This window comes from Azolla caroliniana, unplaced genomic scaffold (assembly GCF_043228905.1).
Source record: "Azolla caroliniana isolate FFs.n. ecotype wild unplaced genomic scaffold, voAzoCaro1.0.p SCAF_9, whole genome shotgun sequence".
In the NCBI taxonomy this organism is placed as follows: domain Eukaryota; kingdom Viridiplantae; phylum Streptophyta; class Polypodiopsida; order Salviniales; family Salviniaceae; genus Azolla; species Azolla caroliniana.
Window position 1 is genome coordinate 299,028 of NW_028230444.1, and position 27,765 is coordinate 326,792.

General features: G+C 40.0%; 2 protein-coding genes and 1 non-coding gene across 4 annotated transcripts; 2 read left to right on the forward strand and 1 right to left on the reverse strand.

Annotated features, from left to right (window-relative positions):
* Window positions 1–16,499: 16,499 nt before the first annotated feature.
* Window positions 16,500–16,602, forward strand: LOC147859679 (U6 spliceosomal RNA). The gene has a single exon (XR_015530302.1). It is a non-coding gene; the product is annotated as a U6 spliceosomal RNA (small nuclear RNA).
* A 3,301-nt stretch (window positions 16,603–19,903) lies between these two features.
* On the forward strand, window positions 19,904–22,124 carry LOC147859680 (beta-arabinofuranosyltransferase RAY1-like). The gene has a single exon (XM_087324202.1). The coding sequence runs from the start codon at window positions 19,956–19,958 to the stop codon at window positions 22,122–22,124; it is 2,169 nt and encodes a 722-aa protein (XP_087180328.1). The 5' UTR covers window positions 19,904–19,955.
* Window positions 22,125–24,283: 2,159 nt separating this feature from the next.
* On the reverse strand, window positions 24,284–27,471 carry LOC147859681 (putative protein phosphatase 2C 64). Of its 2 annotated transcripts, none has more exons than XM_087324203.1 (6): window positions 26,963–27,471; window positions 26,163–26,441; window positions 25,964–26,084; window positions 25,312–25,535; window positions 24,954–25,154; window positions 24,284–24,849 (listed from the first exon to the last, which is right to left on the reverse strand). In XM_087324203.1, the coding sequence occupies exons 1-5, from the start codon at window positions 27,323–27,325 to the stop codon at window positions 24,969–24,971; spliced, it is 1,173 nt and encodes a 390-aa protein (XP_087180329.1). In that variant the 5' UTR covers window positions 27,326–27,471; the 3' UTR covers window positions 24,284–24,849; window positions 24,954–24,968. The 2 variants fall into 2 exon arrangements, with proteins under 2 accessions (XP_087180329.1, XP_087180330.1); XM_087324204.1 differs by having other exon boundaries at window positions 26,163–26,428; window positions 26,963–27,105.
* Between the last annotated feature and the right edge of the window lie 294 nt (window positions 27,472–27,765).

The following is a 27,765-nucleotide window of genomic DNA, read 5'->3' on the forward strand; positions in this document are numbered from 1 at the left end:
TATTGCCCATGGATAAATGGTGTTTCAATATTTACATAATTATTTTCTTTTTCTCTACTAAAAAAGCCTTAGAAAATTAATTTTTAAATTATTTACAAATTTAGGCTTAGAAAAAATGGAAGTTCCAAAAGGTTGAATACGTTTAGAATACACGTGGGTATTCTAAAATGTACTCTATCTATAAAGTACGCGTTTTTTAACAACAATGGCAATGAAGGAAGAATCAACCAGACTGATATCACTAGAGATTGGTCGAGCACTACATGTTGATGCTCGGAGGAAAGTGTTATGTACACATAACGTTGGTGAGGGTAGGTCACTAATATTTACATTAGTGAAGGGTATGTTCACTATTATTAAAAAGGGGACTAATGATTGGATAGAATGAATGATATGTGCATGCACTATCATGATTTAGACAACCAATGAATAGAGAGCCTTTTAGAAAGGCACATCTATTCAAGGGGCCTAGGAAAAGGTATAAATATGAGGCTTAGCTACCCTCATAGGAATCACGTCGGAAGGCTGCTGTCGTAGACACCGGTGGTGCGGGCTAGGCTTTCGTCTCGACGATCGTGTTTATCTCTTCCAAGGTATTAGTCATCCTAATATCCGGCGGTATGGGACGTCGGTGGTAGGTTGGCTATGTCTAGATCATAGCTCGGGGGTGGTCGGGTGGAACGGGTTCTTCTATCCAATCTATTTTCTTCCTTTTTACTTGATTTGGTCTATTGATTAGTAATAGACTCTTAACAGTGGTATCAGAGCTTTTACTAACAATTTTTTTGTTGTTTTGATGTTTTTTGCGTGTGAGCGAGGGGGATCTAACAAGGCTCGTCATGCTCTTCTCAGGATCAAAACAACACTCTAAACCCGGTATTCTTCTTTTTTGATCTTTTCTCTTTTTCTATTATGCGTTCTTTATGGTCGAATCAAATTGATATTACGTTTTATTCTCTTTCTTTCTACCTCCTACTACGCTACGATTTTACTTATTATTATGCATCGGGCCGAGCGTGTTTGCACTAATCGCACACGCTCAACTCATGGCCTTTTGCATATTGCGATATATATCCCACTCTCTCCTCTCTTGAACTCTTACGATAATAATTATTCTTGTGCATTGGGTCGAGCGTGTTTGCTCTAATCGCACACGCTTATCTCATGGCCGTTTTGCATATGATGTTGAGTATACCACTCTTCCCCTCTATTGAGCCATCACTTGGCCGATTCTAAGGGATGATGTGGCCTTGACGAGGTGTATGTTGCCTACCTATGCCACTCTACTCTCTATTAAGCCATCAATTGGCCGATTCTATGGGATGTTGTGGCCTTGACAAGGTATATGTAGCTTACATATGCCACTTTCCTTTTTAATTAGCCATCAATTGGCTGATTCTAAGGGATGATGTGGCCTTGACGAGGTATATGTCACTTACCTATGCCACTTTCCTCTTTAATTAGCCATTACTTGGCCGATTCTAGGGATATGTGGTGGTCTTGAGGAGGTGCATGTCAACTACCCTAGGGTTTCGTATCTTAGGGCATGTTTGATTCCATACACCTAATTGTTGATTATTCTAATTAAATTTTAATTTCATAAGTATTGTTTCACTTATATGATTTTCTAGTAATTATTATTTACCCGCCCACAATTAACTCTCCTTTTTCCACTTCCTTTTCATGTATAAAGTATTTACATTGTTTATTTTTAATGTAACCTTTACGTGTAGACTATTTTTTCGTATGGAGTGGCTTGTTGAACGATTTTTTTTTCAACGGGTCATCTAGGTTTAACTCTTATCATCAAGCCTTAGAAAACGAGTAAAACCATATGAGTTCCCTTATTGATGTTTTACTCATGGATTTGAGTATTACATCTTTGCGCACAACACCGTCATCACTTGTATCAATTTGTGGCTTATGTCACAATTGTGCAAGTTATAACAATCATATTGGGATGTATATGTGCATACCTTGCACTTCCCATTTATTTGTGACATTGTTTTTTTCGTAGGTAACACATGGGTTCTTTTTTTTTACCCTTGTTTTCGTCACTACTTAACTCTTATGAGTAGTGCCTTATTTTATCATTTTATCATCACGTTTGCTTATTGCTCGCAAGACTAGAATATTACTTGTGAGTGCACTTGTTTTTTCACGTAATACACTTTCTCGACCATATAATACATGATGGGTTGGCATTAATATAAGGCTATCTAGGAAATTTCATTGATGTAAGAACCATGGTTGAGCCTCAGGGAGCCGCCATGATTACTCAAGATAGAGATCCGAGAAATACATCTTAGCTATGTTTTCCCCCATGGTTTTTAAAACACCATAGTGTTACCATAGTTATCGGATCTCGAATCACATCTCATATGTCTAGAGGGGTAAAGACATAAGATACTTTCTTGGATAAAGTTCTTTCAATCAAAATTTCAAGCATTCATTTTGCTTGTGTATTTTCTGAACCTCCTTATTTTATTGCATACCCACAGCGTGCATCATGGAACAAGTTTTGAACGCAGTTGGAACGATCTCTCCAAGTGAGACCTCTCAACCCCAATCCGCATCTCGCACACAAGCTGAGATCACTATTGAGCAATTGCTCACTACTACCTTGAATCAATTGGCCGAAATGAGACAGGCCAATATGGCATTGGAAAAGAAATTCCAAGAATTAACTATTGAGTCCAAGAAAGAAGGTGAACCTTCCTTCGTAGTCACGCCTTTCAAGGGAGATAAGAAAGAAAGAACCGAGGAGGCCATTAGCACTTGGCTTGGTCGTTGGGAGTCTCACTTTGAGCTTCATCCCAAGCCCGATGTAGTAAAAATTGGTTATGTCGGTCGTGAGTTAGGTGGCCGAGCTGCTGCTTGGTGGCGTGGCCTAAGGACCGCAAAAAACTTACCCACAACTTGGGAAGGTTTCGTTGATGTTTTTAAGAAACAATTCTTGCAGCCACCTTCTCAAACCGAACAAGCGCAACACTTGCTCACATTGTCTAGTAAGCCATTTACCTCTCTCGAGGATTATGTGCATCACGCTCGGACCCAGATCCAAAAATCGGGACTTACGGGTGAGAAATGGTTTGTCGCTTGTTTTTTGAATGGTATTCCCAATGGGGATTATCATTGGATTGTCCATGACAAGGACCCCACAACTTTCGAGGAAGCCGTCAACATTGTGCTGCGATACCATAGGACTTCCAAGAAAGACCACAATAAACCTGAGTTCGCCAAAACTCCGAATGTCAAGTTCATTGGGAAACGTAAGCAATCCAGTGACACTCTTGACCGCGACTCAAAGAAACCGAACCTCTTCTCTGCATATTGCAAGAAGTGGGGCCACACAAAGGATACCTGTCGTCGTCTTGAGAGGAAGTCAATGAACACCCCTCCTCAAGACAAATCTACGAGTCACACAAGTGAGTCTTTTGATATTGTTGAAGTTCATACCAATCACTTAAGTTTATGTGAATGCACTTTTCCTTCACATTTACTTGGACCTAATGATTTACTCCGAGCAGTCGGATATATCAATGGAACACAAGCACATTTCTTGTTTGATTCCGGTAGTTCTCACAATTTTCTTAATGATCACTTTGTGCAGCAAATGGAGCTCCACATAAACGCAAGTGATCATATCTATCAAGTTCACATGGCAAATGGAAACGTTCAATACATCAGTGGCATTGTTTGTCAACTGCCAATTCAAATAGATACTTATTTGGAGAAGCTTGACTTTCATGTTATGAAATTACAATCCGCAGATGTCATTTTAGGATATCCTTGGTTTTTTAATAAAAACCCTTCTTTGTCCATTGATTGGGTTAATCACTCAATCACATTTGAACTTAATAATTGTAAACATTTTATTCAATGTTCCAAACTTCCTTCTCATTCACTTGTGTCTTCTAAATCTTTAAGTGAGTATTCTAGTTCATTAATTTATTCGTGTGTAATTGATCCTGCGGTTCAATTTTATTATTTTAATATTGACGCCACACAATTACCACATTTTGAGCAACGATTACTCGACTCTATTTTAGAGGATTTTCAAGATGTGTTTCCTACTGAATTACCGCTTACTTTACCACCTAAACGTAATGTGGACCATCAAATTGAACTCATCCCTGGGGCTGCTCCTGTGAGCATTCCACCTTACCGACTTAGTCGATTAGAAGAGGATGAGATCGCTAAACAACTTAAGGAATACTTGAGTATGGGCCACATTAGGTATAGTAAATCACCTTGGGGTGCGCCAGTTCTATTAGTCAAGAAGAAGGAAGGTTCGTGGCGAATGTGTATCAATTATCGCCGTTTGAATAAAATGACAATTAAGAATGCATATCCATTACCTCGTGCCGATGATTTGATTGATCGTTTGCACGGGGCTCGATATTTTACGAAAATTGACTTACGAACTGGTTATCATCAGATTCGCATCGCCGAGGATGATATTCCTAAAACCGCTTTTCGTACGCGCTATGGCCATTATGAGTTTTTAGTCATGCCGTTTGGGTTGACTAATGCTCCAGCCACATTCCAACAAGCGATGAATGATGTTTTCCGAGATCAACTCGGTGATTTTGTTGTCGTCTTCTTGGATGATATTTTGATATATAGCCGTACCTTGCAAGATCATGTTCAACATGTTCGATTTGTTTTGCGAAAGTTGCGTGACAACTCTTTCTATGCAAAACATTCAAAATGTGACTTCTTCCAAAAATCTATTGTGTACCTAGGTCATTTAATTACAGAAAAGGGCGTTGAAATTGAACCTTCTCGTATTGAAAAGGTTAAACTTTGGCCCATTCCTCGTAATATTCGTGAACTTAGATCATTCTTAGGGTTTGTTGGATTTTTACGAAAATCAATTCGTAACTATTCCAAATTGATTACGCCATTAACTGACCTTTTAAAAGGTCATCCACGTAAGTCTGTCAAACCAATTTCATGGAATGAACAACTTGACAAATCATTTGAGACACTCAAGGAGCATGTGTGTCAGGCTCCCACTCTTCTATTACCAGACCCTTCTAAGCCTTTCTCAATTGAAACCGATGCTAGTGATTATGCTATTGGTGCCGTTCTTTATCAAGGTGGTCACCCTATTGCTTTTGAAAGTAAGAAGCTTGATGCTGCTCAATCTCGGTATTCGGTTCAAGAGAAAGAGTTGTTTGCGGTAATACACGCACTTAAAACATGGAGGCACTATCTCTATGGAAATAAATTTGTGGTTACAACAGACCATCAATCATTAAAGTATTTTTGTGACCAGCCCGATCTTGTTGGTCGTAAAGGCCGGTGGGCTTACCTTATGCAAGATTTTGATTTTTCCATACGATATCGCAAGGGTTCTATGAACACCGTTGCTGATGCTCTTAGTCGCATTAAAGAAGTTAACATGCTTAGCTTCACGGAAATAAAATCTGATCTTTTAGATCACCTTCGAGGGAAATACCTTGATGACAGTTATTTCTCAAAATACTGGACGAAAGCCGAATCTGGTTTAGATGCCGATACTAGCACCCTACCCTCGAAGGCGACCTTTCACATTACAAACGGTTTGCTCTACCGTAGTGGAAAGGTCTGTGTTCCAGATTTACCAAATGTTAAACAGAAAATTTTTCATGAATGTCATGATGCACCATCTGCTGGTCATCCTGGAATACAACGCACACTCGTTCTCATCTCGTGTACTTTTTTCTGGCCTAAGATGCGCTCTGACGTGCATAAATACGTAACTCAATGCTTACAATGTCAGATTAATAAGTCGGAACGACTTAAAGCTGCTGGTCTTTTACATCCCTTAGATATTCCCAACAATAAATGGGAAAGTATCTCGATGGATTTTATTGTTAGTTTACCTCGTACACAGAGGGGTCATGATGCCATATGGGTTGTCGTTGACAGGCTAACAAAATTAGCTAGATTTATTCCTACAAAAACCACGGTAACCGCTCAACAGTTGGCTTATCAATTTGTTGATGAGTTATTTCATTTTTATGGATTACCGATGGATATTGTTAGTGATCGAGATTCCAAGTTTACTAGTGACTTTTGGACTCAGGTCTTTAAGAAACTAGAAACTACGTTGAGCATGAGTTCCGCAGATCATCCTCAGTCTGATGGACAAACTGAACGAGTTAATCAAATTATTGAGGACATGCTTCGAGCTTATGTAGCAAAAACCCCTTCTAAGTGGGAGCAATACCTTCCTATCTTAGAATTTGCCTATAATAGCTCTAAACATACATCCACTGGATATAGTCCTTTTATGTTGATGTATGGTTTTCAGCCACGTGCCCCAGTTGATGTCACGATTCATCATGATACATTAGACAGTACACGCAATTTTTTGCAAGACATGAACCAAATGTTGCATATTGCCAAAGAAAATGTCAAGACAGCTCAAGATCTTGCTCGATTTTATGCTAATCAGGATAGACGTCCTCGTGCATTTACTATTGGTCAAAAAGTTTTTTTGCGTGTCCCGACTGATTCTACGTCATTATCTACGGGCAAGTGCGCTAAGTTAGCCCCACGATATTGTGGCCCATTTGAAATCCTTAAGCGAGTTGGGTCATCTGCTTATCACCTTGCCTTACCTCGTAACGTTGGTATTCATCCTGTTTTTCACGTCAGTCGTCTAAAACCATTTTTAGGCTCTGGTGATAACACCATCACAATCCAAGATCTTGTAACATTAGAGGATTTTTCTTACAAACCTCATGTTCCTGAACGAATTCTTGATTCTCGTACTAAACGTTTACGTTCTAAAGAGATTCGGCTATTCAAGATCAAATGGACGGATAAACCTATTGATGATGCCACATGGGAACGCGAGCATTCGCTTAAGGCACAATTTCCTCACTTTATATTGCAAGAGTGCAATCTTTTGAAGTAGGGGAGTATGTTATGTACACATAACGTTGGTGAGGGTAGGTCACTAATATTTACATTAGTGAAGGGTATGTTCACTATTATTAAAAAGGGGACTAATGATTGGATAGAATGAATGATATGTGCATGCACTATCATGATTTAGACAACCAATGAATAGAGAGCCTTTTAGAAAGGCACATCTATTCAAGGGGCCTAGGAAAAGGTATAAATATGAGGCTTAGCTACCCTCATAGGAATCACGTCGGAAGGCTGCTGTCGTAGACACCGGTGGTGCGGGCTAGGCTTTCGTCTCGACGATCGTGTTTATCTCTTCCAAGGTATTAGTCATCCTAATATCCGGCGGTATGGGACGTCGGTGGTAGGTTGGCTATGTCTAGATCATAGCTCGGGGGTGGTCGGGTGGAACGGGTTCTTCTATCCAATCTATTTTCTTCCTTTTTACTTGATTTGGTCTATTGATTAGTAATAGACTCTTAATAGAAAGGGTTTGAGGCAAGAATCTATGTGACATCAAAGGTTGGCTACTGTTATGCACACATAAAACAAGGATACGTTTTACACTTCCATACTTGAAACCACAACTTTCAAATACTGGTGCCTATAGACCATTTGAGCTTCATTCTCCTAAACCTTGCCCTCTATATTACTGTACATTTTCTTTTGTACAAGCTCACACCTCTTAGATAGGCAAATACTTTTGCCAGTAGACCATTTGAGCTTCATTCTCCTAAACCTTGCCCTCTATATTATCAAGTACATTTTCTTTTGTACAGGCTCACACCTCTTAGATAGGCAATCATGCACAAACTATCAAATGTTGAGAACAAAAAATGAGAAGAAAATAGAAATGTTAACGCAACGACATAGGTGAGGATAGATCTATATGAAGAAACAAGATTTGGACATTTCCCTGTAACATAAGCTTTTGTTATTTATTAGGTTTGCCAATGGTTTTCTCCACTCTGGAGTAGTTCAGTTTAAAGTGTAAATTACAATCATGCATCCCCTCGTTGTTGTATGAATTATATTTATTCTATCTTCTTACCCACTGAGTTCATATACTTCATTTAGAAAGAAACAGACATCAACATGCTTCTTTTCACTACGCAAAATGCTTCACACTACCACAGGCATCCTTTGATTGAAGCAAAATTCATCCATGAATTATGATTCTATATGGTAAGGAGAGACCATCACAAAATGAACTATTCTTGTCAAGATTTGCCAAGCAATACAATTTGATGCTTGGAAGAAGGGATTTAGGTCTGATGTCATTGTTGGAAGCATGCTTATAAAGTTATAAGCATGTACCACAAATTGAATCTTCATTCTAGTCTCTAGATATGAGCATGTTGATACTTGTAAGAGAGAGAGAGAGAGAGAGAGAGATATTAACGTCTTCTAAGGCCAAATTTGGCCCATGAGACAATTGGTTTACAACAAAAATGAGTGTTTATCCAATCATCAAAACTAAAATAAAAGAAAATAACTTAAGCTAAGAGAGTTCTAGTAGTGTACAAAACTTTGCACTAAGCCTAATCTCATTTCCACCCAAGTCTCTCAAAAAGAAGTGGGAGGTCAAAAGTTTTTGGTGTGGGTGTGACCCATGGTCCCGGTGTATAGAGTGCCCTAGCCATGGCTTCTAGGCAGTGTAGTTTACGTTCCCTTATTTTCTTTATTGCTTCTACATCTCGTCGAGTTGCTTTGAAACCCGACATCCAAGGGCGTTTGGTTCTTCTTTGATTTTCTGCTTCATCAAGGAAAAGCCCGAGTGGTACAGGTGTGTCGACATTCATTGTCTCCCCCTGTTCCTGAAAAACTTCATTTGTCACATGTTGGTAAACATTAGCAACATTATTATCAACATTTTGTAACTTACTCTCTCTGTGTTGTTTCAATTCTAAGATGTATCTACCTAATTTCTTTATATCTAGTGTATCTAATAGTTTAGGGAGGGTGGGAGAGGAACCAAGTATGTCTTGGTATTTTGCCCTTATCTCGGCATAGGTGGGGCATTTGCATGTAAAATGGTACTCATCCTCTATCTCTATATGGCATAACCTACATATCCTTTCCTCCCTAGGGACTCCATTAGTACGTCCATTCTCAATCTCAAGTTGGTGAGATGATATTCTGAGTTGACCAATGGCAACCCTTAGTGCATGTGGTAAGAATACATCTAGATATCTTGGCCGCATAATAAAACCTAACTTAGAGAAGTGCAAAAAAGTGTTCCTTATAGTACGACATTTTAGATGGGAGTGGCTCTAGTGGGGTGATCCATTTATACCGATTATAAATTTGCCATATTTCTTGGTGTATTACTTTATTACGGTCCTCATGAGAGATTAAAGTGTTATCAGTCGTGTGGTTGTACTTAAGGGGGGGGAGGTTATTAATGTCTAGACCGTTGACAAGAAGCCAACTCACCATCATGCCATACCATGAGCTAGTATAGCCGGACTCATACAGTGCTCGAGAAGCCTTAAAGGCTTGATGAGATATTCTATCAAGTGGTTGGTTATGTATCCTATGGATAAAGACTACAAGTTGAAAAAGTGCTTCTACTAACATAGGGGGTAGAGTGAACTCAGCCCTAATAATTTCATGTGGGACCGACGATTTGCTTCGGAGTTGGCGTGATAACATCATCACCAATGGTCTCTCTAATTGCGTCCACATGAAAGATGGTAGTCCTAGAGCCCAAACCGTCGATGCATACATGAGAGAGGGAGTCACTAATGAGTCAAAGAGCCACCCTTTAGTTCGTGGCTCTTGGAAGTATGCTTGGTGGCTTTGTCTCTTGAGGAGTGAGAGGGATGCATGTCCTCTTGTAAGTCTATCCTTTGCTGCTTGTGTCATCAAAAATTTACCTGAGCAGGCACTGAAAGTGACTCCGAGATAGACATATGATCCAACCACCTCAACTGGGCTATGGGAGATAGTTAGGTGACACTTAGCTCTAACTTGGGCTGACGTGTGGAAGATAAGGACTTTAGTTTTCCCTAGATTCACTACCAATCCTCGTTGTGTGCAAAAGTCATCTAAGGCATTAAGGTGCCTTTGTAGGTCATGTTCGGATTTAGAGAGCAAAACAATGTCATCTGCATAGAGCAAGATACGCACCTGCGTATCCCCAAGGACTACTCCATTGTCTCCCTTACGAGCAATAAAATCTAAGATCTCATCAATGTAGATCCCAAAAAGAGTCGGAGATAAAGGGCAACCTTGTTTTACACCAATAGTGCTAGTGAAACTATCGGATATGCCACCTGGGCATCGAACAAACCCGAACACTTGTTCATATAGTGTGTAGATGGCCCAAACCATGTCATCTAGTATCCTCAAGCTCTTCAGCCTATCAAACAACCGCTCTCTAGGGACCGTGTCAAAGGCTTTGCGGAAGTCCACAAAACAACAATATAGTTTCTTCTTGCGAGCCTTAGTCTGGTCAATTAAGCATCTAAGTGTGAAGATATGATCAATAGTGGAGAAGGCTCGTCTAAAGCCAGCCTGTTCAGGTGCACGAATATTTAAGGTCTCCATATAATCGCTAAGTTCTGCCTCCATTACTGCACCATATAATTTAGCAAGGGTATTACCTATCATAATGGTCCTATAAGTATTTGGGTCCATGGGGTGCCCCCCCTTTATGTATGGGGGCCATTGTGTTCATGGTCCATTGTGGTGGAAAACCCACTACGAGGGCGCGATTGAAGGTTAGAGTTAGCAAGGGAGCTAGGCACTCTCTCGCATATATGATGTGTTCTACTCGCAATCCTGTGTGGTCCATGAACTTCCTATGTTGTAATTTCTTTATGACCTTCGTGACCCTAGAGGTCGTGAAGAGTGTCCCCACAGTAGGTCGGGGTGTAGAAGCCATTGGAATGGGTGGTTGGTTTGGGATTTGGTAAAGTCTCTCTGTATAGGTGTGCCAAGTTTTGGGATCTTCAATGGGTGTTTGTGGTCTTGGTTCCCGTAATCTCTTCCATGCAGTGGCACAATCGCTACTCATGAGCATATGGTAGAGTTCCCAATATTGGGATGCCTCCCATGCTCGTCTCTTACGACGTGTCATCTTGCGCATTTCTTTATGAGCTTGTACTGAGGTAATACTACCACTGAGTTGTGATATTGTAAGTTGTCTATGTAAGCACCTACAATCCTCAACATACCATCTATTTTGTGGCATAGATCCTACTTTACCTTGATTGGAGTGTTTCGTGTATGGGAAACTGCTAACTGTTGTAGAGTGAAGGATGTGTGTGAGTTTCGTACTAAGGCTCTCTAAAGGTAGGGAGGGATCAAGGGAGGAGAGATGGGCTTGAACATGTCGAGCATATATGTCAGAGAGCTCATGTGTGAAACGTATTGTGATGTCATGGTGTGGTTGACTAGAGTTGGTGGCGTTCAAGATATCGCATTTGAGCTCGAAGTATAAGAAACTATGGTCCGCGCCAATAGGACATGGGGCCACTTGGAAGGAGTTAATCATGTGGGTCGCTTCAGGGCGTCCTATTAGATAATCAATTGTGCTTTCCTCTCCTCCATGTGGGAAACATGTGAGCTCTTCCGAACCTGGCCACTTGGCTAAACCTGTTAGGAAACAGGTCCCTCCAGATGGGAAGTGAGAAGAACAATGTTGATGAGCAACTTGTCCGAATCCGGATGTGGAGTACCCGACAACGGAAGGCCTGGTGAGAATCGGATGTGGAGTACCCGGCAACGGAAGACCCGGTGAGAACCAGATGACGAGTACCCGGCAACGGAAGACCCGGTGAGAACCGAATGTGGAGTACCCGGCAACGGAAGACCCGGTGAGAACCGGATGACGAGTACTCGGCAAGGAAGACCCGGTGAGAACCAGATGTTGCAGGCCCGGAGAGAACCTCACATCGGATGGAAGGGACATATATGTAAATATGTTCCAGAGAGCCCGTTGGGGCTATATTTGTAAATAGCCCGAAAGTCATATTAGTATAAATATGACCTAGGGCAAACTTAATAGTTATGATGATAGAGTTATTGGTGTAACCTCTGTACAGTGCGTAAGAGAGAGAGAGAGAGAGAGAGAGAGAGAGAGAGAGAGAGAGAGAGAGAGAGAGAGAGAGAGCGACATACAGAGATTGTGTCTCTGTTGTAACCGTCGTTAGGCGAAGATTGTGAGCAAGAGGTCGTTGCCTCTGTGCTCCCTATTGTATTACTTTACATAGTGATAGTCTGGAATATGTGGACTCCCGTGGTTTTTCCCTCTTAGGGTTTTCCACGTTAATATCTTGTGTATTCTCTTTTTGTTTTGTCGACTTACCTCCATTCCCATTTCGTCTGTGTTTTGATTGTCATCAAGTGATCTACGTTTCGGTTGTGGCCAGAGATTAATCCGCGTATTCCACGTCAAAACCATTATATATGACCATCTGGTGCCGACTGCCAAGTTCGAGCAAATGATGGCCAAAGCTCGTGGTGTCCGCACCTTGATCCTTTGATCTATGTGTGGTACCTATGTCTGAAGGATCGACATTTACCATTTTTAGGTTTCTATTCATTTGAAATATTGTGCATTGCCGGGATTGGGTTCTCGCATTAAAGTCTCCTACAAGGAATACTTCTCCTTGGGAAGAATATCGGATTATGTCATCCGATAGAGGTTCATATGGGGAAGGCCCATGTGGCACTCCTTCATCAACTAATCTCGCCTCACCAGCCAGATTATAACGAGAGCCTTTCGGGGAGAAGTAACAAATGGCGAAAAATATTGCCTTGTCCTCGCTTGTGGAGACTTTCACCCACATAAAACGAGCTTCTGGGTCTATGCTCAGTATTTCTATCCTATTATGTAGCTCCCTCTGAAACAATATTGCGACACCTCCAGATCCCCTGGTAGTGCATCGACGTGAGGTTTGTCTAAAAGCCGACTCCCAACGAAATCCTTCGACTCGTGGGAGTCCCCTATTTGGGCTTTGGTGTGTTTCTACTAGGCAAACTATATCTTATTCCTTTAATATCTCCTCTAGGTAGTCGGGGTGTGTCTAGAGTGCGCCGTTACAATTCCATAAGGTCATCCTAAGTGTGTTTTCTGTCACATGGACCACACGCCGTCAATTAGTAGTGCGATCATTTATGATCACTCGCCCATCTCGATAAAAGGCGCGATGCCCTTCTTTACGAGCTTGCATAACCTTTGGCATACAACTCTTGTGATGCTCAATTTGCATCTTGGTGAGGTCTTCATCGAGATAGATAGGGTCCCCACCCAATCCTCGAAGAATTGGTCTCTTCTTAAAGAAAGTGATTCTAGAGTCTAAGTCTTTAAATTGAAGAACTAAGGCTCTCTTCCTAGTTGTGTCGCGTCCGGCCCTTCAAGCTTTGGTGATAGGTAGGGTCGTTGTGTGCCCTAACATTTTCCCGAGTGTTTGTGCATCCTCATCTGGGGATGCACCTTCCTTGAGCCCAGTGACACGCACATTTAGGCGTCGGGCCTGACGCATTTTCTCCTCTTCAAGGGTGGTATTAACAATATTTTCATCTTTTATTTCTTTTTTAATGTTTCTTTTAACCACATCTACCCAACCCGTTTTTGCTAGCTCTATGTTATTTTTAACCTCCTCTTTAACTTTTTTGATCTCATCTTTTATATCCTCTATGGAGGATATTTCACCGTCCTCTCGGGATACCTCGATGTCATTAAGTTGTTGTTTGAGGTTTGTGTTTTCCTCTTTAAGTTTTTCTATTTCGGCCTTGAGGGCGTCTTTTTCCTCTCTATCTTTTTTCTTGTGGGTTTCGGCATCTTTCACCCATTTTTTCATATCCATCTCTATTTTTGTTAAACATATCTAAAGAGTCCTCCTTACTTATAGCCTCGTCTTGTGTGTCCTTATGTTCCTTTCGTTTAGACATTGTATTGTCAATAAGAAAAAAAGATAAAATAAATGGGTTCGAGACTTAGCCGGGTTTGTGTGTATGTCGCAGTCACATCGGCATTTTGCACGCGACGAGCACGCTAAAAGAACCCATAGAGGAAGGATGCGCCGCCAAGAAAAGAAACACGGCACTCGGCAACGTCAAGAACAAGAAAGAGAAGAACATGGCAACGGCAACGGCGACTACGACGGACAATGACGAACGGCAGCAGGTCGTCCAGCACGCAGACGGCAGCAGACGGCCACAGATGTCAGAGACGGCAGCGCGGCAAAGAGAGAGAGAGAGAGAGAGAGAGAGAGAGAGTGTGTGTGTGTGTGTGTGTGTGTGTGTGTGTGTGTGTGTTTATTTCAAGAATCATACATGTGTAATGTGTTATAGTAGAATGTAGTAGGAAGAGGACTCAGGAGTCAGGATGAGGAGGAGGTAGTAGTCTGCAGAGGTAGAGCAAGAGAGAGTATGTACTATGGAGGCGCGCAGAAACAGAGTCACGAGTCAAGACTTAGAAGTTAGAAATCGAAAGTTAGAGGGAAATTTTAGGATTATTATTTTTAAACCTAAAAACCAAACCTTTAAACAGAAACCGATAAACTGATAAGCCTTTAAACCGCTAAATCATGAAACCCAAAAACCGAACCGAACTGAACCAAATAGTATACTTTGAAACCAAACCAAACTAATTATTTAACTTTGAACCGATAAACCATTAAGCCACGACTTAGCGGTTCGGTTCGGTTTGAGTTGAAACCGGGCCCATTGTTATTGTTGTTTATGGTATGGCAACGATGGTTTTTGCCAATGGTATATGACGGCGATAATTTCATGTTATTGGTATGTTCCAATATGTCAAATGGGAACCTTTATGGTGAAGACTCTTAAAATGATGGACATGGAATCATGTAAGGTATAGTATCTAGATGCTACGGGTTATTACGAATGTGTAAAGGATCTATGATGAAGATTTATGACTAAGACAACTCGTGGATGACATGGATTGGTCACAACTCATGAAATTTATATCATTAAGAGAATTCAGTTGCACACCAAAGGGAGATAGCCTATGGCCATGTGTTATATACACTAATGGATGGTAATCTGTTGATCATGTATGCATGGTCCATGGATGACTCATGGAGAGATTTTAAAAATAACTTCTAAGCATTCATAAACCTTGATCAAAATCACAAATCTTCACCAAAATACAAAAAATGCTTACCGACCACTTGCTCACTAAATGAATATGCTTCAATGTCAAAAACAATAACTAAAAACATCATATTTTTGCTAATAAAGCACAACTCCAATTTTGCCAGACATATGTTTAATGTTTTGAAGGATTGAACAATCATTAGACTCTCACATGAGTCCATATATGATTAATTTAACTAGCTCCCTTATGTTGATTAAAGGTCTTCAAGATAACAAATTAGAGAGGTAACTCTTATTTAACTAAAGAGAGGGAAGTGTCAACCAGATCCATTGCTTAGATGATTTGTTCATGCATTTTAATGTAGATTGTTCATGCATGGAATTATTGTTCATCGACGGCATTTCATGTGTGTTACAAGCAATTCTCTTTTGTAAAATTTCAAGATAAAACTATAACACATGCTTGTTCATGCATTTAATCATGGATTGCTCATGCTTGGAAAGTTATTGTTCTTCAACAACATTTCACGTGTGTCACACGAAATGCTCTTTTGTAAGTTTCACGTGTGTCACGTGTGTTCATTTCCACCCTTCGTAAAATGAACACCCAAAAGTAACGTAACCTTGAAAAGGTTGTTTCACAAGAAAAGGTTTTGTTATGAATTTCATTACATCTTGTTTCATCCTCTTACAATTTATAAGACTATTTAAGTATAACTTGTAAGGAATGGTACAATTTCTCTATATGAGAAAACAAAAATATGTGCCATATCTATGCATGTGCGCACACACCACGGCCTCTGTGACACATTTATTATACACATCCCCAAACATGCATGCTTGTATAGATTGCTTATTTGATTCAATGCATAGAGAATATAACATTGCACTAACCCTTCCTTTTTCAATTTTAGCACATCAATTCTCACTTTTTTTTTCCAAAAAGAAAACTCCTTCCATTAGTTATAAAAATTTATTGATGAGAATGTTATATACAAATCCTAGTAGGGAGGGGATGTTCTATCTTATGTGGTGGCCCACTGACTCAAGAAAGAGAGAGTGTGATCATTGTTGGATGAAGGTTAATCATTGTCTTTCGACTCCATCAAATTTGCCCGTGAGGCCATCATATTGGCTCTTTAGGGTGGCTACAACTCCACTCCATATCTCATATTGGTTGGAGGATCTACATCTTATTATGATAATACTCAAACTCTTATAATATGGGAAAAAATTGGAATATCCCATCGTTGGATGTCGTGTTATCATTCGATAACTAACTTTATTAAGAGTTGTATAAAAACATACTTAATTGTTTATATGAATTTAATGAATCTATTACTCAAATAATATTGTGCTCAATCCTATATGAACTCATGATCCAACTAATGTACACTATAAAGATAAGAGGTTCGTTAACAATATTGCTCTCACTTGGCCGTCTTTTTAAGTTTTACTTATTTTCATGTTCAAGGAACAAATGATTAAAAATATAAATAATGTTGACAAGGAGAGAGTGTGTCCCTTCGGGGACATATGATAAAATTGGAACGATACAGAGAAGATTAGCATGGCCCTTGCGCAAGGATGACACGCACAAATCGAGAAGAGAGAGAGAGAGAGAAGAATAGAATAGAATACATGTTTTATCCTCCATGGTGAGGCGAAATTTGACCTAGGCGAAATCTAAGTGAGAGGGAGAGAGAGAGAGGATGTGGATTTTACATACAATTAATATAATTGTGTGCTTTTACCCAAAAAAAAAAGAGAGATAGGGTGTCTTGTTTTTTATGTTGTTACTCTCTCTATTGTATTAGGTCTCCATAGTAGGGTAGTAAATTATGAGGGTGTATGGGAGGCCTACAATGATCAACGTGAAACTCATGGATCTTCCCAACACTCATTCTCACCCTATGAATGGTTCAAATATTGTAAAAAGTCATGTTGAAGAATTGCAAAACTTGTGCATGGTGCAAATTTAAGAAATGGAGGAACCACATTGATATGCCCATGATTGAAAGTTGTGAAAAACTCATTTTCCATGGTTATTATTTGAGTGTTTGGTGGGGACTCATGAGCAAAGTTTGAAGCCACACCTATAGGTATTCAATAATCTACCACCGAGCCACTCCCACAATGATCCCGAACAAATTATTTGGCACTAAAATCCGAATCCTAAAAGTGTTTCACCAATATCGAGGTTCAACCTTAAATTGTCATTAGAGCCCAGGTTAGGGCCTAAATTTGACAAGTTAGTATTAAAGTTTTTTGACAGACATTTTTTAAAGATGTACGTGACAATAGAGTACAAAAACATAAAAAAATTTAAATGAAAAGCTCTATTATGTTGTTATACATTTCATTACCATAAAAAGTACGCAAAGGTACACAAATCACCGTAACTACATCACAAAGATAATCAAACACATAAAATAAATATTGTGTTAATATGTTTTTAAGCCAAAGCAAGAACAAGATATGTATTGATAATCATAATTCATTCTTGCAAAGTGGATACAATCAACATCAAACAAAATATCATACAAATTGAATACTTAATCGTTATACATTTCTTAAAGCCCCAAAAACATAAAAAAATGCTTATTATGTATATCGTAAAATAAATAAGAGAATGTAACTACATATGTAAGGAGCCTAGAGAATTAAAGAATAAATATTTGAGAACATATAGAATCGTTACATAATATTATTTTAAGTGTATTGTACAAACACATATAATATATTATTCTGCACACATCGTAATACATACATATATCATTATATATAATTATATTTAGGGAAAAGTACCAGGATACCCCTGGAAGTTCGCCTATTTACCATAATGCCCCTGGAAGTTCTAAATTTACCAAACTACCCCTATGTCCAAAAAATTACACTTTATAAAGTAATTGTACACTCAAATATACAAGCCCTATTTACCAAATATGGAAGAAATGGATCCGAACTAGCCCTATTTACCAAAGATTTGAGTGTATAATTACTTTATAAAGTGTAATTTTTTGGACATAAGGGTAGTTTGGTAAATTTGGAACTTCCAGGGGCATTTTGGTAAATAGACGAACTTCCAGGGGCATCCTGGTACTTTTCCCTTATATTTATATGTAGCATATACATATATATGACATGGAAAATAGAATTTTAGCATGACATTTATAATTTTTAGGGACCTTTCACATGAAAATGGAAATTCTTTTATATCACTTGATGAACCTTTTTGGCGTGTTTTTTATGGTCAAAATGGCTTTTGATAGGCATGACACCCATCTAATTCTTGCCCTACTAAATTAGGGTCAATGTTTTATCAATACTAGATAAGGACAATTTGAGCCTAAGTTCCATGCTAACTTTACTTCCTTCCCTCCCTTCCTTTTAGACACACCTGGTTAGGGTTTCTTCCCTAAATCACATAGAAAGGGTGGTTTATGTTCCCAAAATACCCTCCTCTTCCAATAAAAAACACAAATATTTAATTACCCTTCACATTCCTAAAGTCTATCCACATAATAGAACACATACCCAGACAATAAAACTTAGATATATGTGACATGTCGAGAAATATGGTGAGGGAAGTTGGAGGATAGGTAATTCATTGTTGTTATGTCGGCGCTTCCGGATTAAAGGGTGTTCGCAAGAGCACATTGCATGTTGCTAAGGCTACAAGGCTGCATTGGGAATGTAATTTGTGCATCAATGGATTGATGTATGATACAAGCAGAGATAAAGACAAGTGAGCAAGTTCCAACACACACACACACACACACACACACACACATACAAATCAACACATAGATTCAGAACAAAACACAAACTCAAATACACATGCACACATATTAATAGCAAACTACCTTCAAACTACAACTACATTTACGTGTAAACACACAATATAGGTTATATATATATGCTCACATGCACTCTCATGCTTACATAGATTCATCAAATCATAAACCCACGATGCACGTGCAATTTACACACGCATGCCAACTCTCACATATTTTCAAACTTTGCATACAACAAAATAAACACACACAACAAGCTCGTTTGCAAGTACGAGTTGATGAGGAGAGATCATCATAAGCACAACCAAGTGTCAATATAACCACTTGACTTTTGCAAACCTTAATTGCCAACGCCACCAAATCTGACTTCCCAAGACTAGGACCCTAATGGTCTTGCTCAACATTTCACATCTACACATGGATTTCCGCGACAACGGATCTACTTGTAATGGCCCTAATAATGATAGTACTAAATCTTGATCTAAGTATGGAGCCAAGCATTTGAATCCGTAGTGTGTATTATGATGACCATGAGATTGGGCAAGTGACAAAGGAAGGACAAGTTGGGGTTGATAATGCTTGGCTTAGTTTTTGTTATGACATGGTGGTGCCACTTCAATAGACACCCAAAGAAAAAGAAGATGTGATGGAATGGGCACCCACCCACCCATTCTTCTACAAGTGGGGGTGGATATTGCTTGACTTAGTTGATGTTATGACCTACATGGTGGTGGTGCCAAGCACTTCAACTGACACCCAAAGACAAAGACAAAGAGGACCTAATCCAATGGGCACCCAAACCACCCACCCACCCATTCTTTTACAAGTAGGGGTGGATTTGCTTGACTTGGTTGGTGTTATGACCAACCTGGTGGTAGGCACTTCAACAGACACCCAAAGACAAAGACAAAGAAGACCTAATCCAATGGGCACCCAACCCACCCACCCATTCTTTTACGAGTAGGGGTGGATTTGCTTGACTTGGTTGGTGTTATGACCTAGTGGTGGTGCTAGGCACTTCAATGGACACCCAAAGACAAAGACAAAGAAGACCTAATCCAATGGGCAACCCACCCACCGACCCATTCTTCTTGCTTCTTCTTCTATTATCTGAGTGAGACTCCAAATGCAAGCAAGAAGCCATAACCCCTTCTCCTTCTCCTACCCTTTGCCCTGCCCATGGCCAGCAACAGCAGCAGAAGCAGAAGCAGAAGCAGAGTGAAACAGAACCCTCAGTTATCTGCATTGCTCACGATCCTCGTGTTTGCAGCCCTCCTCCCACTCCTCGCCCTTGTCCTCACCATCAATCCTTCCATCATCCTTCCATCATCTTGGTCTTGGTCTTGGTCTTGGTCTTCCCCATCAGACATCAGGAGCACCAGCAATGACCAGATTGGTTTCACCATCTTCATAGCAGCTCCCACACGGCCATGGATATCGACAAATGGTAGCAGACGCTCCAACGGTGATGAAGCAGAGCCACACGAGATTCTCTTGCAGAAGAAGGTCGTTGATTCATGGCTGGAGTTGATCCCCTGTGCCAAAGTTGTGTTGATGGGCAGGAATATCCACCCTTCTGTCCATGCCAATGACACCAGGGTCTCTGTGGAGGCAAATATTGATTACAACTTCAGAGGGACTCCACATGTGCATAGCATGTTCGCCAGAGCATCTTCTTCACCATCACCATGGTACCACAATCATATCTCAGTTCTTGTCATGGATACTAGATTTCTAGTCAATCCAGGCTTCTTGGATGGGGTGTATAAAACCCTCCACATGCATCAAGACTGGGTGTTGTTTAGTAGTAGAAGGCTGAATGATGGTGGTACCGATGATGGTAACGAGGGTTCAGAGGAGGTCGAGTATTGGGCATGGAATAGTAACAATGGCATGAAGGAGGTACCACTCCTCACTACCCCCATTCCTCCTTTCTCCCATGTAGGGGGAACTTATGAGCGTTGGATTATTGACCATCTCATTGAGTCAGGCACGAGGGTTGTTGTCGATGCTAGCGAGGCCCTGCCTGCACCTTTGCGGCGAAGGAGCACCCACCAGGGTACCCCTGAAAGTAATCATAACATGTGGGAGTCTTACATCAACACAAGACTCTTGGAGACATCGGCTAAGACGAATGTACCTTATAGATCCACTGCCCCTTGGAAATTGATACGGTGTGCCGAGCCTACGATTCATAATCTTTGTATGGTTCAACACCACCACCACCACCACTACCGAAGCACGAAGGATCATGCTGAGAAGAGGAAGATGATGAAGAAGAAGAAGAGTTTGACGGAGATTAAGACGACCCATAAAGAGCTATATGTCCAAGCCCTATCTCCTTCATTGGGCTTGCCAAGCTATGAGTCTATGCTGCATCCATGGAAGAAAATTGCTCCTGGAATCCCACATAGCCTTGATGAGCTCTTGCCCCAAGTGGTGGACGAGAACAATGTGGTGGTTATGGTCGGTGGCACTTCCAACTACAAGGAGATGCTGCTGAGCTACATATGCCGAGTCCAGAGCCTGGGCATCAAGACGGTGCTCATCGCGGCCTTTGATGAGGCACTCTTTCAATTTGCCTACATGCAAGGCTTGGCAGTCTATCTGGAAAGCTCGTCTGAGGATGCTCGACCTCTCATTGGGGCCGATGGCCAGTGTATGTTTGCTTCTGAGTGCTTTAAACAGGTTTCGAAACTAAAATCGAGCTCGGTCTTGAGGGTGCTTCGGAGGGGATACAATGTGCTCTGGAGTGACATGGACATCTTCTGGTTCAAGAATCCCTTGCCACAGCTGTGTGCATTCGGACCCAGCTCATTGCCGATACAGAGCGACGAGCCGGATGAATCGAAGCCCGAGAACAGCATACGGGGTGCCAACTCTGGGTTCTACTTAGCAAGATCTGATGAGAAGACCATTAATGCGTTCCGTGCAATTGTCGGGCATGCCATGGGAACTGACATGACCGAGCAACCCAGCTTCTATGATGTCTTGTGTGGGGTCAATGGTGAGAATAGGATCGGGGAGAGGCAATGTAGCCTTGGGGCCGATGGGTTGCGGATCATGTTCCTGAGCCATGAGCAATACCCAAATGGGAATGTGTTCGGGCATTGGGAGGCGGAGAATGTGTCGATGTCTTGCCTGAGCAAGGGGTGTGTCATACTTCACAACAACTACATACTAGGCAAGGATAGCAAGGTGAAACGATTTGTGATAAACGGGATGTGGTCGTACGATGTTAGGAATCACATGTGCATCCAACCATGGCATCCGATGAGCCTGACTCGGACGTCTCTCTCCACATTCCAGGATCACTTCCTACATGCGCTCAATCTAACAACTTCATAGCCTCGGGCATTCTTACATTGTAAATTTTAATAGTGAATTGATTTTGTAGTGGTTAGAAGTATGCATAGAACATTTGGTGAGTGTGGATGAATCTTCCCTTACCATGTTCTAGGGTTACATGTAGGTTTTTGGGTAATTTCTTCTCAAGAAACTAGTGCCACATGGGTATGGGCATATTTTTTACATGAGACCCTGGATAGAATGTGCTTTAGACCATTAGATATTGGAGGCTGAGGATGTTCCTATCTTAGGTACACAATAACCTTGTAAATAGGTGGCTCATTCTTGGGATGATATTCAACAAGTATGAACATGATTGTTACATAGTAATGGAGAGGGTCTCTCCCTTCTTTTCCATGAAAAATAATATATTGATTATGGAATTAGACCACCATTTGAATATTGCATTGATAATTATGACCCTCCCAAGATCATAACCCGGCCAAGTTTGTAGTCTAAGGGATCTCTCTCACACACACACACTCTTTAAACAAGTAGGTTCATAGTTCAAGCAAGTTGGAATCAATGCAACAAGAGCAATACTTCTTAAAGGATGGGAAATGAGATTGATTTTATTCAATACTATGGTGGTCCAAAGTATTGCTTTCTGGTGTCGAGGTGTGGGTTGGCATTATCTAACTTAGTGCATTAAATGAAATAGATAAAATCCACCCAAAAAATCTTAGGTAGACAATTAGGGGTAAAATCATCTCCATCCTTCATGAAAGGTAATTAGAAATAGTTGCTTGGCCCATAGAGGTAGTAGCCATACAAAGAGTATACGAGTATACTCCAAAAGTAAAGAATTTGCCCAATCACAACTTAACAAAATAGGCTTGGAAAATAGAATATGAGGTAGAAAAAACTAATAAGTTCAAAACCATCTCATCTAGCCAGATGCTTGACATTATTAAATGGTTTAAAGAAAGGCAAGTTAAACATCTACCATAGCATTGAGGATAGATTATAAGAGAAACTACAGATGAATTGGCAAGATGATCATATGTCAAATTTTGGAATATTACATTGTAAATGATAACCCTTAATATTGGCCCTAATACAAAGGTAAAAATTCTAAAATGGCATCATTACAAGTTAGGTGTTGAGGTAGCATCACAACATCATCTCCCAAGTATGAAGATTTGCAAAGTATGTGATGAAAACCTAGTGGAGGATGAATATATGTTTTCGCATGCTTAGCATATAAGGCAATTCCCAAGAAGTATGATGACTTGTTATATGAACATGATAGTTTAAGTGTCATAGAAAATCGCCAACAAAAAGGGTGAGCAAGTATGCTTGTTTTTTAAACTTAGTCAATTCTAAGCTACACATGGTTATTTTGTTTATGGGAACACAACAAAATTCTTCCCAATAATATAAAAATGAGATAGAATTTTTTTTGCCCTACAATTATTGTCAATGGTCAATTTGGGTTGTTGTCTTTCCTTTCAAAAAACTAAATGGTCAATAAGAGCATCTTCACGTTTGCAAGACATTTGACTTATGTGCACAAACCCTTTCTTGGTAATTTCCTCTCTGTGGGTTTTGTGTTGGTAAGGTAAGCTATCCCTTCGCGATTCCATTATCTTTATACTAACAAGAATATCTTTGGGAGCAGTCCCCCTCGCCACAATAATGGGACAAACATGGCAAGCCCCTAAATCCTGTAATTGTGGGTGCCATTGTCGATCTTGGTAGGCCAAGGATGCTTAGGCTACACAATCGATGAGCCATCCCATTCTCTATCTCTTTGGACCTCTATTATCTCTTGAATGCACAAGGCTTCTAAAAATCCATTTCACCCTTGTCAAACCTCACGATAGTTCTGCCTACATCTATATGTCAAGGAGTGATGGAAAATCTAAATATAATAGTTAGTGTTCAATCATGAAGCTGGGTACAAGGTAGCATACAACACAGAAGGGGACTTTAAAACAACCAGCTTACGCTTGGCTCTTGCTCAGACCCCCAGATGGGACATTTGTGAGTGGTGCATGGCTACATTGAAGTTCATGTAATCCACATTTAATCTTTATTTTTATATTCTTCTTCATACCATGGGAATAGGTGATACCCATGTCACACATTCACCACTTGATAGATAAAAGACACTCGATAGTAATATATCAATTTGCTTTTAAAGGCCAAAAGAAACATTAAATCAAATTAAAGAATTGAAATCGCCCATTGTACTTTAGTACAAAGCTATGCTAAAAAAATCTAGTAAATAAGTTACACACACTTTGGATGAGTTTCTCATGGAATTCCATGATGAGAGAGACCTGGATACCCCCTACTTCAACTGTATTATTACTTTCTTAATGCTCTAAAAATTCAAGAGACAAAACAATATGATGTATCATTGGTGTGTTTAGCCAAAATTTTCAAAGAACCCTTGAGGCATTGAGAAAAAAATGTGTAGCATCATTCCAAATTGTGGATGGGATACAAAATTGACAAGAATTTAATAATGCTGTGGTGTCATGATTGTGTGGACAGCCTCACGAATTTGTCATTACATTCCATACCATCCATCACGTATATTCTGCATATCATATACCAATGCACTACCAGCCTCAAAGGTGAAATGGTTTGTAAGACCTTGGTGAGCACCGAGACGGAATAATAATGTTTTTGGAACATCTTTGCCAATTTAATAAGTTTATTGCATTTCAATTCCTTGGTTTCACAGCCCGATGTATCTCTTGACTGCCCTTCGACTCTACAAAAAGGGTCTACCTATTACGTTTGGTGCTTGATAAATCATTTGTTGAGGGAAACTGGACAAAGAACAACTTGCCATCTGAGAGCAATGTGTTTGCATACCTTAAGATGGAAAGCCTATTGGGTTGTAACCAAGTCGTCTAGATACAAGCATACAACAGCACAATCATCAATTCTTGATGTAGCATGGTTTGATTTCCATGCACGTACGGCAGTATCCACAACCACCTTCCCAGCCATGGATCTAACCGGGGCTGATGCCACTACTTCCACAACTTGCTGATTACTCAAAACATCCCACACCTAGTATCACCACCAACATGTCAAATACATTAGTTTCGATCACATAATCATGTCCAATGACATGACAGTTATATTAACCCTGATGCATTTATTTAATAATCCATCGAATTGCTTGGATCAAAAGTTCTTCAAACACGACCAATGAATGTTGCTTTACCCCATCAGTTGCAAGGACAACAAACTTGTCTCGCTTTGTCAGGTGCCAATGAGTGACCTCTGGCTCTGATATGACTCCATAATTCTTCAAACAGTAGTCACCTAATGCCCTTGACATTGCCAATCCAGGTGTGTTATGACGTGGGAGCCAAACTCTCTTCGTTGCAGGCTCATTCCGTGCGGCAAAAACACGGCCTTTCAACCGCTTGATTCGTTCCGCCTCACCTATCAATCATTAGCACACACATAATGCTATCATATGCATATAACTGAATACACACGTGCATGCATACATCCAGATATACTTGCATGCTTCTTTACAGTGATACTTGCATCCTGCCTTATTCTGTATCCAATGTTCTTCCAGGTCTGTTTTGCATACGGCTAGTCATTTTTTAAGTTTTAGATAGTTACTTATGTATAGACATGTTCCACACATACACATGTACATCCACATGTTCACATATGCCTGCATGGATGTATCTATGCATGAATACATATACATATATTACATGCATCTATGCATTCCATGCTTGCAAGGCATGTACATATGTATAGATACATGAATGCATCCACTCATGCATACACACATATATACATACATGATGCTTACACGTACATATGTTACTCATATAGGAGAGACTCAAGCTCACTTGGCAGATCTGGCTTAAGATCCACAGTAAGTTGTATGGCTACAAAACTAGAGTCATCATCTCCTAAAGTCGCCAAAACAGCCCTTGAATCTCCCACATTTCCAAGAATGAGATCGTTGTCCTAGAGGCACACAATATGAATTAACATAGATCTCAGAGAAATTTGGTTTGTTTGGCAAAAGCTTCGGCAACAACAAACCTGTCTGACGAGAGTAACAGCAGTTGTTCCACTGAAGACACAATCCACATTCTCATGTATCAAAAGCTCTCGGTCCATGGTCTTATATGCCTGGACTAAGGAATCTTTCCAAGCTCTAACTGGTGATGCCAACAAATCTTGCTGGGAATCTCGTTTATTCCAGTATGATGCCAGCATCTCTGGGAGAATCAACCCCACATTCTTTGCAACAAGATGGCCATGAGGCCCATGCCCATCAAACACTCCACAAAACACTGTCCCTGCCACTGATGCAAAATCCTAGGATATATGCAAAAGCAATATATATATATATACACACACATACACATAAAACCATCAAATCTACTTATGGATTTTATTCAAAACTTATATGGGCTAGATCCATTCCTTAGATGTACTCTACTTGATGAAAGAAAATATAGAAGATAACCATATATAGCTTGGAATCCCAATCAAAATTTCGTTTTTTAGTTCAAGCATTTGATACACCCATTAATCTAAGAATTTCAAAAGTATTTAGCTTTAAAATTTAAGAACTAATTTAATTTAAGCAACAGATGATCAAAAACTTGCAAATTTTCCAGTATATCAAGATTGTGTATAAATGAAACCAAAAACGTCCAAAATTAATTGACTGAAATATTTAAGAATGATTAACATCAGGTTTGGATAGATGCAACGATGAAAGGATGAACACACTGAAATTCATTTAATCTAACCAAATCTAGATAAAATTCTTAACATTTTTCATTTTATTTAAGATGAAGAGATTTATGTAACTAGAGTCTTCGCAAACTGACCTGGATGAAAAGCATGACATCTTGGTTAACCCCTTTGTGGCCCTGTTTTGAGAACAAAGAAACAACATGATTGCCATTAGAAGACCCTTGAGGTTTCTTGGCCACTCTTTTCTTCCTTTTCACATCTTTGCTTTGTTCCTTGATCACAAGAAATGTTGGTTGATGTAAAGTTTGAGTGTGGGATGATGCATTATCATCATCATTGCGGCTTGTTTCAACGTGTTCGGCCCAGTATACATGGAACGGAGACCACAATGATGAAAGTGAAGAAGAAGATATCTGCTGAAGCACCCACCTAGAGTAGATATATTCCCACAGAACCCTACAAGGGGTTATCAAGAAACTGATGCAATCACACATCATTCACATATGATGATGTATCTTATTTTGTGGTGTCTTGATGAGCAGGAACATGTAGTGTGTGTTGAAGACTGAAGTATATGTTTTCATATATAATATAGATAGCATGATGAAACCACATATATAAGGGTGTTATATGCCCATTGGCACTTGATCAATGGAGAGAGGGAGGCACTAGGGTCAAGCCGATATCTTGAGTGTTATTTTCTTGCTGGCAACCCCAAGAGAGGATAGAGATAGGGTGTCTCCTCCGTCTCGCTTTGTATATGTAAATTATGAGTTGGTCGAATCGATCCACGAGTTTCTCAATCAATCAATCAATTGTGCCCAAAAAGCAATCGTCTCCCACCCATCAAAAGATCAACATTTTGTGCAACTCTTTCACGCGGATCTTTGCTTTTTTCTTCCACATGAATCAAGCCCTAAGGTACACGTACATATGT

Excerpts from the sequence above, each read along its gene's own strand:
- LOC147859681 (XM_087324203.1), bottom strand. The coding sequence starts at position 27,325 with ATGATGTGTGATTGCATCAGTTTCTTGATAACCCCTTGTAGGGTTCTG. Across the intron at positions 26,085-26,162 it reads CTGTTACTCTCGTCAGACAG|GACAACGATCTCATTCTTGG; the intron begins GTTTGTTGTTGC and ends GTGTGCCTCTAG. Across the intron at positions 25,155-25,311 it reads TTGTCCTTGCAACTGATGGG|GTGTGGGATGTTTTGAGTAA; the intron begins GTAAAGCAACAT and ends TGGTGATACTAG.
- LOC147859680 (XM_087324202.1), top strand. The coding sequence starts at position 19,956 with ATGGCCAGCAACAGCAGCAGAAGCAGAAGCAGAAGCAGAGTGAAACAG.